Source organism: Opisthorchis viverrini (assembly GCF_000715545.1).
Source record: "Opisthorchis viverrini unplaced genomic scaffold opera_v5_3, whole genome shotgun sequence".
In the NCBI taxonomy this organism is placed as follows: Eukaryota; Metazoa; Platyhelminthes; class Trematoda; order Opisthorchiida; family Opisthorchiidae; genus Opisthorchis; species Opisthorchis viverrini.
In genome coordinates, this window is record NW_008751659.1 from 608,512 (window position 1) to 623,767 (window position 15,256).

Below are 15,256 nucleotides of genomic sequence, written 5' to 3' on the forward strand. Positions count from 1 at the left end.
GTTGTATGGCTGTGAGACTTGGCCTATTCGGCCTCTCCTGTCTGGATTAGGGCAATCGGGCGGTGTCCTAACTTTTGTGTTTCCTTCGGGTGGCATGGCAGTTAGGCGCCGAAAGGGTGCTACGGCTGAACGATTTTTTTAGGTCCACCTACTTCTGCATCCGTTTCTCTGGCAACCACAACAAATTTGACCTCTTAGCCCGCCGCAACAAGGCGCTTAAAGCGTCATTAGAGCTGTTTTTGAGTGTACCAGAGGCACAGTCTGTTGGGGCGTAAGCAGATACAATGAACAACCACCCATTATCGAAGCGTTTCTGAGATACTCTCGCAGAACTTCACATGGGCGACTGTTAAGGAATGACTATTCAACCAGAGGATCTTCGGCTTGGTTGATTAGAACAATACCAACCTCAGCAACAGCGGCTTCTGGATCAGAGTTGCGCATTCAAAATGTAGAGGAGACTAGTGGCAAGATAAGTTCAACAACCGTGCTTCGGTCTTAAATTGTCGCTTCTCAGGTATAACACACACCAGTAGGATGCAAGTCCAGTGCACATGTAAGAGCAGCTTGTTATCCGACTGTCTTCAGAGTGCTGCCAGATGACCTGAGTGTCAGAGTTTGAAGAATGATTTCGCATTGTCTGCGGTCGTGTCGACCACGTTAATCGTAGATACTTTTGTTAATGGGAACGGGTGGGGAATGGATCTCTTAGTCCTTAGAATGTGTTCACGCATGTCTTTGGCAATGGGGCGAGGAGAGGGAGAACAGATATGTGAATGAGGGAGAATGGAAGGAAGTAACTTGCTTTCGATTATGCAGCAAAGCTTATAGCACCACGTGACGGTCGATATGACAAGAAATTGCTTGTGAGTGAGGAATTCTTTGTTGTAACCAACAACCCAGGAAACTTGTTGTCCCACAGGTTGGATGCTCGGATAAGTGTGTTAAGAAAACTAGCATAGTTTACCCCTTTATGAAATGCCCTGGAGCCGCCCTGTTATCTTTTGTGAACCTGTCACTTTAATGAAGTAAAATAGTTACTAAGTCTATAAATTACAGAACCTGACAGTGCCCTATTCAGTTAATATGCAGCACGCTATTAAAAAGACAGTCTTGATGCAGAGTACTTTGAGGATAGATGAATATTACAAGATGTAAACTAGGTCAACAATTAGTGTATGGTACAAATGAGTGGCAATGATAAGTCACAGTGGGAAGGAGAATGGTTTTAACAACATCAGGTAGAAATGTTTGAGAAAAACTCCCAACACTGATGTAGGGATATCCCTGAAGTAATGAAACCCTCAGGTAACGAATGGGATTCTTCGGTCCTTTATTTCTGGCGGATTTCTAAATGGATCGCTGGGATTAACGGGTGCAAAAAGAGACATTCCATTACAAACAGTCAATGAACAACGTTTGTTTTATCTACTCAATTTCCGGGCTCTTGCTTTCTGTGCCAAATGGTTTGGTTATCTAACCTGTTCCAACCAAAGATAGCGAACTGTTGAGTGTCATTTATTGAAGCTGGTCAATTGCCATACCTGCCTCCAGATATGCCACAGTCTAACTGGTGCATGGTGTGTGTTATGTCTGAGGGTTCGACGTCCATGCGGGTTATTAGTGTCACATGCAAAGGGATCAAATTTATTCGGGACAACTTTTGTTCGTACGAAATCCCGGCGGTCGATCATACATGGGTGTTTTTACAATTATCGCCTGCCTGCAAGTGTTCAAAGCAAAACGAATAAACAAATAGAACTCTCATGTGCGATTTTCGGATCAGAAGTGCCAATTGTAACGAAGGGTGGCCAATGTCGCGTCTGTTCCCGCAGTGTTGGTGTGGATTTGAAGGCTGCTACGAATCGTTCGGCAGAGTTTGCGTGATGATTCCCTCCTAAATTTCAGTGGCTTCTTAAACAGTTAACTTGTATGGCAGATCCCACATTCAACTTAAGTTACTTTGGTGAAATTTGCCCTGAAACTGACACCTTTTGTGGAGTCGCGTCACGTATACCCCTGACACAAACCCACTGAACTTTGACAGTGGTGCGAAATTCGTGTGGGGAGGGGGATGGAACCGGATACTGTGGCCAAATTTTTCTCCCGGACTTTTCTTTGGGGTTGGGGTAATGGAAACGGAGTTTTTCCTGTAAATCACTATTTCGGTTGTCCGTCTACGCGGAGACTCCCAACCTAAAGCTGCCACCTTGATGTAGTGGCTAGGCATGAACGTGCAACGATCCCGCGGGCTACACTGACTGTATCTTCGTTCCGCAAGGTGCAAACATGCCAGGACTACCAAAGAGGAGCAGTTAGATCAAGAACAGCGAGACCCCGTAATACGAGTAATTGTGTTACGAAGCGGTCTGGGGTTTAAGTCGTACTGTACTGTGCGAAAGAAGTGTGGAGGCCTTAATGTGTTTTCCCAGGCTACCAACATGTCCATATCCGTGGGAGCAGCGATGCTGTCTTCCTCCATGAAAGAACGGGTTAAAAAAAGATCAGCCTTAAAATCCACACTCTCCGATCACCCAGCGGTTGACCGTGATCGCCATTGCATTATCCAACACGGTCGAAATACTTTTAAAACCAGAGTCTGGTGCTGCTCAAAGGGCACCTACTGCGCGCAGCCGCATCAAGAGTGAGGCAATAATGTCTTGCTTACTGCCAACCCCTGCAGCGGGACACGTCGAACTATTGAGTCATCGGTTCCCAGCAGGGTGCCCGAAGAGATCCCTACTGTCCGCTATCTCGTTGATGAGACTTTTGAGTCAGGGACTAAGGTCCCGAGGACTTGGTTCTCGAAAAAAAAACCCTACATCCTCCCAACGCCTTATGGGTCAGATTTTTGAGTCAAAAACTCAAGATGGGTTACCTCAATCAAACCCTCTTGCTCGACCTGGCCAAACGGGTAGTTTCATTTCCCTGCACAGTTCTGTGTCGACCGATGTTCCTTCCCAACCCCTTCCCATCACTCAATCACACGTTACTGGGTCACTGAAATGTCAGTTATCTGACCGATGGTTTTTACACACCCCGCTGCCTAATAACAATAAACAACTTTCTAAGTCCATGAGATTCTTTCTACATAGAAGTTTTTAAAGTCCCTATTTTATATAAAATTGGCCAACAGGTGATGCTCGCTGAAACCTTACACTCCCTTAGAATTGATGTACACTGTGCCTCGAAACACGTATACAAGGCCCAAGTGGGATTTTGCATCTCAAAATGCCAAGGACAAACTCAGATCTTTCACACTTCTCTCTTTGTGCGTCCGTTTATCCAAAAGCGATAACTCATGGAATATTATATGGCATGGGAGTTACATTCAGTCCCACAGCTGAATGGGTTTTGCTGAACAGTCATCTTCGTGCCGTCCGGTTATCCAGCTCACTCAGGCTCAGTCCCTTTCGGCATGAAAGCTGTGCCTGTTTGTATTGTCGGCTTATACCCCAACGAACTGCACTTCTGATCCTGAGAAGGATGCTTTCTGTCGGGAGTCATCCAGACTCATTCGTCAGCCGAAGAGTACCGACATTTTGCGGTCGATGTAAATGGACGAGTCGGACGCCTGATCCCCTTGGAATCAATCCTCGTCTCACAGACATCGGACAGCGAGTCCTCCAGCTGTGTGCTGATTGTGAACTGTTTCTGGCCAGTATGAACTTTTAGCATAAATGTTTGCATCGTGCAACCTGGCGGCCACCAACTGCAAATCAACCATGCTTCCAGTTGGATCACGTGGTCATCGTCCACTGGTAGAGAGCTATAATGCAAGACTGCTGTTTCTTCTAGGGCACACAAGTTTATTCATTTGACGCTATGGTGCGCGCACACCTGACATGCTGTTTTCCCTCAGGCCCTGGCAAATCAGCAAGAAACTAACCAATCCACCGTCTTCGAAAAACTATCATAGCTCAGCAGTATGGATCTGAGCTAGCTCAACAACTACTTACTGTAAACTATTACTGGACTGGTAGTTAGTACGTTGATGAAGCATGGCAAAATGTGAAAGGAGCTATGCTAGCGACGTTAGTGCTGTCTGTCCGACTCCTCCGTACAACCAATTGACCACAATATCGTCAAATCGCTACTTCGTATTGATGACAGGAAATCCATATCAAAGTGCGATGAGTATGACTTTGCACGCGAATCCCTCAATTACAAAGTGGTGAAGAGCTTAAGGAAGGAGCGGCAGCTCTGGTCATAATCGTCATCGACAACATGACATCAGTGTTCAACACCAATGCTTCACCACCGTACAATCATGACTTATTTGAAAGCCTTATTGTGGAAAAAGAATAAAGGTGGACGGGGAACGGACTGAGTGGTAGCTTGCTACAATCATTCTGAGGTGCCTACCACTCCAGAAATTCACTCAGGCAATCCGAATAGAAATGGACAACAGGAACTCCACTGACATCGGTCGGCAGCGATATCTTGTAGTGTCTCCAACCAGGCGCACTGGGGATTACGCGGTCTCCGTCCTGGAAGGCGAGTAGTACCGACAGTACCCAAACGTTGCGTGATTTCTTTCATAACCCTCTGCCAGGTCAAGGGTTGGCCACCACTCTGTTTCCCCCACTCTGAATTGGGCATGGAAAACAGTACTCTCTTCGGCAAACGTCGGTTAGGCACATGTACCAACCAACGCAGCTTCTGGTGCTGGATACATTCCTCAATGGAAGTACCTGTTACACAACCGAAAACGCGCTTTCTAACTGCCTCATTACGGATTCGCCGACACCAACCCACCAGAACTATGGTTCTGAGACAATGCTGGTCGAACACCTGAAGATTTCTCAATTCCGCTGCTCGAACAGTCCAAGTCTCGCAGGCATACAACAAACAACCCGCATGGTAGCTTGATACGCACGTCCCTTGGGACTCAGGGATAAACCATTCTGACGCCATAGGTATCTCAAGTTAGCAAACTCGACCCGAGCCTTACAGATTCGTGCATTGACCTCATCTATCACACTAATCAGAACTAATACCACTTCCTAGGTACGTGAAACGCTCCGCAACTTCCAGTGCCTCCCTCTGTATTTTAAGCGTGATCTTTGTTGGTGCAAAGTGCATACCAAAGGACGGGATGACTTTAGTCAGTTCATTCAAAAACACCTACGCCTTCTCTTCGAAGATGACAACGATGTCGTCTGCATATTCCAGATCCACAAGTTTTTCTCCATGGGCTATTTGAACACCAGAGTTTAGGAGGCCAGCGTTCGTCCCATTATCTCATCGATCACGAAGTTAAACAGGCATGGAGAGAGACTGAGCATCCCTGACGGACACCGCTTTGTGTACGGGAGCTTTTGGAGAACTCTCCGTGCACTCGCACACGTTCGGAAGTCTGGGAATACAAAAAGCTTATTATGTCCACAAACTTCCGGGCATTCTTCGGTGGGCAAGCCTGTCAAACATTACAGACCGATCAACCGAGTCGAATGCGCCTCGGAAATCCAGGAATACTAGAATCGTGGGTCGCTTATACGTATGGCGTTGTTCTAGCACCTGACGAAGTGTGAGAATTTGGTCAACGCAGCCCCTACCAGGCCGGAATCCCGCTTGATGTTCTCGAGTCAGTATCTCACAAGCCACCGTGAGGCGACGAAACACAATTGACGCCACAATTGACACCAACAGTTACAACCGGGGTGAAACTCATCTGGCTGTGGTTACCACACCCAATACGAGCCCCTTTTATGAAAATGGACACTATCGCTGTCTCTTCCCAGTTGTCTGGTACAGACTTCTTTTCCCGAATGCGAGCAAACAGATCAGACAGGCGTTGACTGAGGACTTCGTCCCCGTCTTTGACCAATGTAAGTGGGAGGTCATCCGAACCAGGAGCTTGGCGGCACTTAAGAGAACATATGCAGTCGTAAACCTCCGAGGCAGTATGTGGTTCCACGTTCACCTTCCAGGATTCTACTTCACATGTGGACTCTAGATGAGTGTCAGCTGGTGACCATGACAGTTGCTGTTCGAAGTATTTGGCCTAGTGGTCGAACGTTCTTTATTCGAAATGGTCGTTCAATTCTGATGCTTGATGGTTTCGCTCACCGGTGGTATCCGTCGGCCGGTCGCATGGATCAACTGAAATAATCTTTGGGCATTACAGGCTAGAAAGCCGGTGGCTTTGTGTGTCCGCCATACTTCACGGTTGGCTCGCACGCTCACCTTCACTTGACGTCTGATAACTCTTCGGGTTATGTTCGAGACCGGCTGGGATGTTTCTCCTAGGGTTAACCGGTGCCACCGTTCGGTCTGATAATCAGTGGTTGCGTGTGCCTGGTTGGGTGATGACACAGGCGAAATTCCCAACACTATGTAAACAGGTGGCGATCTTGTCCCAATATTAGTCTACATCTGACGGTGGAGCTTTTGGAAGAGACTGGAAGACGATTCTCGTAAATTCGTCTGACATCCGGATCTGCCAGCCTCTCAATTGCCAAGCGATTTATCCACACCTTACGAGGCCCAGGGAAACTTAGGAGAAAGGATTCCGGACAATTGCGTGGTCAGAATCCTCAAATATGCTGCAAAACAACCGGCAGTCAGTTATTGATCCGCGCCATCGGAAACTGATGATGATGTGGTCGATTTGAGTTTGTAGCCGGACTGCTGCTGGAGTACACCATGCGACCAAACGACTTTGGCTATTTTGGAAGTTAGTACTGCATAAAGATGGTCTGCGATCAGCCAAAATTTACACTAGCGGTTCTCCTTAGTCATTTGTATAAACTTCCGCGCGAAGCCATACTGAACTCAGAACTCTTAGTTGAACAAACGGCTTGCAGTCGGGTCACGTATTCAAGAACGAGTTTTCGAAACTCTTTGAACTGTTTTTTTTCAACTTTTAGTATTCCCGCCTTCTGTTCATACAGTAGTTTCTGTGGATAATAACAGTGGTGGTGACCAGAAGGTAACTTTTGTTTAGAAAGCCTTACAGACAAACATATTACTTTGCGTGCTCCAGTTTTTCATCCTATTGTTGCTAAAAGATGTGCGTAGTAATATTTACTTCTTTATTCCTTAGTAGTGATACCCTAAGAGTGATCATCCCAACTCAAGACCACTCGGGCTGTTTTACATGAATGATTGTTGTTCCCTGGGTGGACTAGTTTTCCTTCTTAACTTCTTAACTTTAAGACTTATTTCAAGGATGAGTTGCTCAGTGACAGTGTTGAATACCGCGACCTCCCAACAAAGACCACCATGAGGAACGTGAGCTCTTCTACCCTTCCAGTAATGATTCCTGTCCGCTCGAATGGCCGTACCCAAATCATTGATTGCAGGAAATACTGGGGTCCATCAAAGGGCTTTATCCTTGTACTACGATGAAAAAGAAACGTCCTGCTTTTCAGATTACCTTGATGATGTAAACATCCATGTGAGAGGCTGTGAAAGAGCCTCCCTCACTTATCTCCGATTCAGTTGCCCTAACTAACGTTTGTTTACCAGCACATCCGTCAAACTCGAGCCCTTTGAACGGAATAATATCTGTTACTGGTAATTAGATAGGTATGTCGCAATCAGTTTTCGAACCCGCCCCATGTCAAATAAACAGCGCAAAATCCCTTTCATCACCATAGACACTATTTTATCTCACAGCAAAATAAATCCATGTCCGTTATGGTTTGTTTCGTGCTTGGATCGCCTTTAGGCTGGTATCTTGGGGAAGTGCTAGCAGTTGTCCAACAGCAAACGTTTCCAGTTAACATGCGTATGAAATATTCGTCATTTGATCACCTAACAAATACTTTGCTAGATGATCACTCATGTGTGCAGCTAATCTTGCTCCCGAAGGTATAAGTATCGATACTTGCTTGTATCCATCGTGAAGTCCATTCCGCTCATTACGTGGGTTTAAACGAACTTTTCTGGAATCATTATAAATACTGGCAAGGTAGTGGAGAAACCAATTGAGATGTTAGTCTGAATAAGTGCAATCTAGTCTGTACATGTGTGGCGCCAGTGGTTGGTAGTAATTATTGACCCACACAGTTAAACAGAATCAGACAGCATCTGTATTTCGATGCAGCTAAGCGGAATCATGGGGTTTGAGAGCAGGATGTATTCGTTGGTGTGTTCTACACAACTAAGACTTCCAACGTTTCATTGTAGTGAAAGCATTTAGCTGGTTTTGTCGCGATGTATGCGCATGTTGACCATCATTGTGAGGGGGGTACGCTGCTGATATAAGTTGTAAGTAGTGTTTGTTTCATAAGGCATGAGGTTTCATAGTTGCATTTAGCCTTACTTCCTGTCCAGATGCATCGAACAGTGTTAAATTCATTCAGCCTTCCGTCATTGTAAGTCATGAGGACGATGCTCACAGAATTTCCGAAATTAGATGCAGATGGGTTTCTTTGTGTTTGTCTCAATGTACAAAAATACATTTTAACTAGTAAACCACTTCAAATCCGATTAGGCTATGCTTGTGACTCTCGGCTGAAGTATTTCCACTTATTCTGAGACAATTTAACCCTTTGTGCGTACAGTTGTGGCTGGCGGAATCCATTGTATGGCAGTTTAGGGCTTGTTGACAGAGTAGGTGGATTGGAGGGGCTACTTCAATTAAGTGTGCAGGATTTTTATCCTTACAGACTAACACTAGCGTTGTCTTCCTGTCTTTTCTAGAAATGGTCAACCCATTTTGATCCCTCCGGACCAGTACCCCCTGGTGACGACTTGAACGCCCCCGACCTTTACATTCCTCTGATGGCTTTCATTACCTATGTTCTTGTGAGCGGAGCAATCATGGGCATTCAGAGCCGATTTTCCCCGGAACTGCTGGGCATTCTGTCAAGCGAGGCTCTCGGGTGGCTTCTGTTGGAACTTTTGGTCTTCATGCTCTGCATATACGTGTTCAATATACAATCACACCTATCGTATCTGGATATCGTTGCGTTCTCGGGGTACAAGTTTGTCAGGTGCGTATATTCACTTCACGCCACTTTGGGTCTGAATCCTTTTCAACCTTTTCCAATTTACGGATCGAAATCCGCAGTGTCCCACGTCGTCTGTGATCTATTGACCTGCCTTGGGTGTCATTTTATTCAACAGTAGAGCTTTATTCGCTTAATTATTGGGCTGTCCATTCGTCGTCGTACCCAGTAGTGCATAGTTTTCAGTACCTCTATATGCAATTGTTAAATATCTTCAGACCTTGGCTGGATTTAAGGAGCGGGAGTGCGACATGGAACAGCCTTTGTTTGTTCGCACTGTTCAGTTTCTTGGTTAATTGGGATGTGGTTGTCAGAGCGGTTCAAGCTTCTACTCCATTCGTTGCTTAGCTTATGGTTATCCGTAAAATTTGTAGACTTACTGATGAGTTCGTCTTGTGTTGTGACACGAGGATGATTCATACTAGATTGATTTGAATTTCCAACCTAACCTCACAATGTTGTTTTTGGTTTTGGCAGCAAGTAACTTAGCGAATTAGACAGCCAGATGTACAGTTCATCGGATATGATTCTTGTTTACTTACCAGTGTGTTTTCTGACAATGTTATGGATAAATCTGGTTGCTCATTGCAACAGGCTACCGTAGTGACCAACGGATACCCCATCCCTACCGGTTGCTAGTCCAGTTCTGTGGAGAGAGTGAGAAAAGGTTTCAGCGGGGACTCTATGATGAATTTCTTCTACGGCGGACATTTTCATATTCACACTAAATAGCTGTTGTAAGACGGAAGAACAGTCTTATTTTCTCTGGATAACTATACATGACACCGAGGATGGCTATGTACATAAGATCGGAATCAGGTGATATTGCAGTGGAGTTGCGGAAGCATATTTCGCGCGACAGACATGTTCACTGGCCGGTTGTGAACAGTCGTCATGTATTTTTGAAAGCAAATTCAATTGTTTGGCAGATTGGAAGTAACTTCAGATTCCTCAAAGTTACCCCTCTCACTCGGCAAACACTAGTCTCCAACCAAGCAATGAAACAGTCGATCCAGGGACAGTGTTTTTCGGGTGACTACTTGTTAGACAGGAATCCACGCGGATCCCACTATACCGCACGTCTTTAGACGCTGCTACGGCCGAGAAGCCTGGCCCGCTCGAGGTTGGCCCAGAATTCGTGACGCTTGCCGGTCCGGCATCAAGATGAGATCTGATTAGTCAACAATCTGGACCCAACAGCCAATCATGACCCAGTATTGGCCAAATGCCGGCTGCCAATGGCGCATCCAGAACGCGTCAGAAATTCCAGAAAGTTATAACCGCTTACGCTATATATACGAAGCGCTGTACAACTGTCCTTGACTTCGTTTTGGGCGTTAATAGACTTTGTGCACCTTTGGTGGTTGTTTTGACGTGAACGCTAGCTTGGGATGCTCAGACCGAGAACTAAGCTGAGGAAAATACCGTTACTACACTACCTCACCGGCGACAGCAACCGTTCACTATGGCATCCATTCAGCAGATGCCTTAGCGAGATGGCCCAAGTGGTTAGAACGCGAATCTACTGACCGGAAGGTCCGTGATTCGAACCCGACTTCTGCCTTTCGACTTCCCCTGTCTAGGCTTGGGCAACATGACAGTATCCCAGCCCTCGTGCTTCCTTCGGATGGCATAGCAGCTAGCTACCGGAAGTATTATGATTGAACGAGTATTACTGCTATCGTTATTGCTAACGCTTGGGCAACATGACAGTATCCCAGCCCTCGTGCTTCCTTCGAGTAGCATGACAGCTAGGCACCGGAAGGGTGTTACAGCTAAAGGATATTTTTCCATTCAGCGCACACTTTCAACGCTACCAGCAAGAAACATTAAGGTTGCTTAAATCCTGAACCGTCAGAGTGTAAAGTGATTGAAATTTTTAGTATTTGCTAGATAGATAGTTATTTGCTAGATATTTGCTAATGGATGTGTTAACTACAGTTGTATGCCGCGTATATTTAGTAGATTATGGAATAAAACTCAGTTGGTTGGATGATGTTCAAGATAACCAAGTGAAACATCCAATTTTCGGTGGTGAACCCTAAGGTCAATCAGAACGTTTTAAAGTGAGTGAACCTAGTCCTACATGATGAGAGTTCGGTTCTTTCGCGTGGGTACGATCGTCGAGAACTTCGTGATGATAGTGATCAGTGGAGCTGTTTGGAATACATATCCGCTACAACGTGCTTTTTCCCGGTTCAAATAATGCCCTTGTGGAATTATTTTTCGTTTGGAATTCGCCAGAACTTCGGGCCCATCGCCAGCGTTTTAGGCGGTCGCTGACAATACTCTACGAAGACTGCTGAAAAAGCTCGCGGACTACTCTAGAAATGACCTAGAATCATGAAGTTGCCATGTCAGTCCACATATCCACTCCAACGTACGTAGCACATGGCGTCCAAAGTGTCTGTAACTCTCGGAAAAATTCAGATGCGGCCGCTGAGCTACTTCTCCTTTGCTGAATTCAACCCTGCGTGAGGAAAAACTGTGCCGTTTCAAGCTCGCCTTAAAGCTATGAAACAAAGTAGTCAGAGGGAACAAGTTCAAGGGGTTTGGTGAAAATATTTTACGCGACCGAATCCCAAATTCGTCCAATATCTGTGGTTCTCGAGCAGGCGCGTAGTCTTTAATAAAACAAGTCACTGTCTGCAACTTCCCGTCAGTTTTCCTTTCAGTGCACTCTTCAGTCGACACAGCAAGTTTCGGTTAGAGTCTGCATGGACAGTTTTGTCTGGACGGTAGTCAGTACCAATGCAAAAATCCTGGACCTTGTGTTGTTTGCCGAATTTTGGGTTCTGAGTTTTTTCGTATTCATGTGACCGTATTTCGTCAACAATAATCGTTCCAAAAAGTTGGGACCAGCATGCCGGAAATACTGGAAAATCAAATTTGAATTGCTTTCTCAATACCGTTCCTCGTCAGTATTTGGATATTGGAACATTCATGTGGCTGGATCATAAACCCATCACGTTTCCCGGGTATCCCAAACTTCTCCACAATTATTGTTGCTGACATTCCACGATCTATCAGAATCGTCCCGTGAATCCGGTCAGTCACATTTCCCACCGGAGATCTCCCTGCTGAAAGTTTTCGCACCCCCTTTTAACATTTGAATATGGCGGAAACTTATCGTGCATTCAGGAATTCCTTTTTTCGATCATTTTACGCGGGAAAACTTCATGCATTTTGTCTGCATTTCTGTAGCATAACGCAGTGAAGACAAACTGCAATGATTGTCGTTTTTTCGCTGAGCTGGGGTATTTGATTGCAAACGTTTCATCACCAATCGAGGTGATGATGTCACTTCGATCGGTGATCAAACGTTTGCAATCAAATTACCCAGCTCAGCTATCAAACCAACGACCATCTACGCCATGTGAGCTACAAACATTCCTCTGAATAGCAAACAAACTGCTATGATTTTGCGGCCTAGCTTTTTTTAGATTACAGCGGAACATTTCAAGCGATAGTTGCTAGGTACTTTTCAGATTCCGGTAATTAATTCAGGGCGACGACTTCTCAGCATCCCCTCGTAAGAAAACAAAGGTTAAGTTTACCTCGGGGTATCATAATTATGAGGAAATCTGTTTTTTAAAAACCCTGACGTCTTTCGGTCATAACCCTTACCTGTTACAGCCACAAACCGGAAAGCTGATGTGTTCAAGAGTATTCCAGCGTTCCTTTGCTCTTTTGGGTGATATGGAAAACGAATAAGCTTTCTGTTTTTAGCTCATCCAGAGGTTTCGTTTGTTTGAAACTGTACGGAGGCCAGACGTCCCTAATAAACGAACACATTATTTGAACGGATGTGTCACGTGCAGGACACGGACCAAACGAAGGCATGCCCCGATTGGTCAGAATGCCTGCCAATCCGAATCAAGCACCTTTGGCTCGACGCTTCCTGCCCCCTTACGGAGATTCTGGCACGACCTTGTGGAACACTCTGTGACTACCCTATAAATACAGTTGTAGTAATTTTCCTTTGTCTCCATAAAAGGGCTGCGTAGAGCTACCGTGCCTTTTGTTATAGCAGTGTGCGGAACAGGAAGCCAAGGACCGATACAGAGTTGCACTACCGTTCAGCAAGACACAACAGAAACCAAAAAAATAATTCATTTGTGGCACCTTTTCGTACATAGCTGCCATACAGTCGAGGAGATGCACGGGGCATGATGTGCTAACAAGCTGTTCTGATCTAGGTGGACACAGTCGGAAAGTCCGGTTGATTCAGTAACTCACACTAAATCATAAACTCTCGAGTTGATACAGTGCTCTTCATATCCAACGACCAGCTCTCTCTCTCTAATAATAATACCATTTAGCTGCTCACGACATCACAATTTCTAGACTGTTTGGCCCTGTGTAATACGACCATCCTCTGGTGTGCAGAATTCGCTTGGTGTTTAGGAGTTCGTGACTGGTCATGAGTTCTGGGCTTCTGAATAGACTCAGTGGCAAGTTCCGGTTTAGTTTTTCGGATCATAAGCAACTGGGGCACTCACATGTCTCGATGAGAATCAGAGGTGTGCGTGTGTTATGTCTGATGGAGCTTAACCATTTCATCTGGGTTTAACAGCGGGGCCTTCAACGCGGACTTTACTGTAACATCAGGACATGTTGAGGAAACAGGTTGTCCGCTCTGCTCATTGGTTTTTTTCAACCACTGTTGACTTTTCACTTCTACATCATCACTCTATTTGAAAGCCGTGAAAATGTATCTGTTTTATTTTACTCTGTTGTGTTTACCCATATTACCTCTTCACTGCAACATAGAGTTCCCGCAGCTCACCTCGGACCCTCTTACGTACACCGAACCCTAACACTGATTTCGTTTCCTTTCCAGCATGCTTGTCGTCCTTGCTGCCTATGTATCCCTCGATCGACCGGGCTATTACTTTGCCCTTGTCTACGTCAGTCTGGCGTTGGCTTTCTTTTTGGTATGTTTTTGTCTCCACTTCTTGCGTGTATCTTATTAGAATTTTCACCAATTACGATCGCCCAATTTATCTTTTGATTCAGTTAGTACTGCTGCCGTGATGTGCTATCTAAATACAACCTAATTAATGTAATAGGCCGGTGGTTTGCCGTCAGTTGGATTTCCAAAGCTCCCTAGCGTGACTTAGCTACGCGAGCTTGTGTTGTGTTTAAATTTGGACTAGTCTTCAGCATGACGCCACGTAAACTTCTGCCGTGTCACTGTTTATTCAGTGAGTAGCTGCGAGTTTTGTCGAACAACTCCATTTAACGTAGCCAACAAGTTTTCAGTAATTACAAAGGTTACGATAACCACCAACCAGACATGGGCAAATGTTCGCCGGTTAAAACTAATTCACTATTCACTAGCGGTCATGTTATTGACTCTTGGGCAGTATACAAGCAACTGCAACGTTTCTGCTTGATCCCGGAATCAAGAACGTGCTGTAAGTAGAAGGGCTATAAATTGTCTGCACTTGCATCAATCCCATACATCCAAATCAGGATAGAGCTCATCGAGTGACTTTCCCGGAAGGGTTGCTGCTCCTTATATTGTTTTACCGTTCTTTGAGAGAGTTATTGTGTTTCATGATTTTGAACAATTGCGTTTTTAAATGATCTATCTTATCGTGGTCAAGTAGGCTTTTAGTCCGTCCTGCTATCAAGCCTTCACGGCAGAAATCTAAATATGCCTACATGTGAATTCAAGGTAACGCGGTTTGGCGTTTGCTACTTAATATCTGACCAGTCCCTAGACATTTTTATAGAGTTGCGGAGACCAAACCAGCGAGGGACAGTTGTCGTGTTGGTCTTCTCGAGACCTTCTTTGCTCATATTTTTCTGTAGGTAGCCCAACCCACTTCAGTTGTCTTACTTTGTATTCCTGCTCTGTTACAGATCCGCACCCTCAAATTGAAGTTACTACCTCACCCTGACGCCTATCAGTCGGAATCGAACAAACGCCGTGTCTACCTCCTCCTTGTGATTGCCCTTATTCAGCCGCTGCTTATCTGGTGGCTCACGCGACGTATGGTACTCAGCACTTAAGTCTTCCAGGCGGTCATTTGAGACGTTTCCCTTACTTGTCCGTAGCAATGTGAACCGGACGGTGCTTTTCACTTCTCGCCTGCTGTCTTCTGCTCTTGTGACACTCCGTGGTTCTCTCAAATGAATTGGGTCCCAACTTTGTCCTGTAAAGGACACAGGTCCAGGCATTTCTCGTCAGTTACTTGAGCTTTGAAGCTTCAAAATGACACGTACAGCTGTCGTTATTGGCTAATAACCTCTGGTTGCTGCGGGCTACTAAGCCGTAGGGTACCCAC

General features: G+C 45.4%; 1 protein-coding gene across 1 annotated transcript in view; it reads left to right on the forward strand.

Moving 5' to 3' along the window:
• T265_00294 (hypothetical protein) overlaps positions 1–15,256 on the forward strand; it is a gene marked incomplete at both ends in the record, with an annotated part of 35,713 nt that overhangs the window by 15,256 nt on the left and 5,201 nt on the right. The window contains 3 exons of the mRNA XM_009164039.1: positions 8,653–8,945; positions 13,804–13,897; positions 14,832–14,961. Coding sequence (XP_009162303.1) covers positions 8,653–8,945; positions 13,804–13,897; positions 14,832–14,961 — 517 coding nt within the window. The remainder of the gene's footprint in view (positions 1–8,652; positions 8,946–13,803; positions 13,898–14,831; positions 14,962–15,256) is intronic.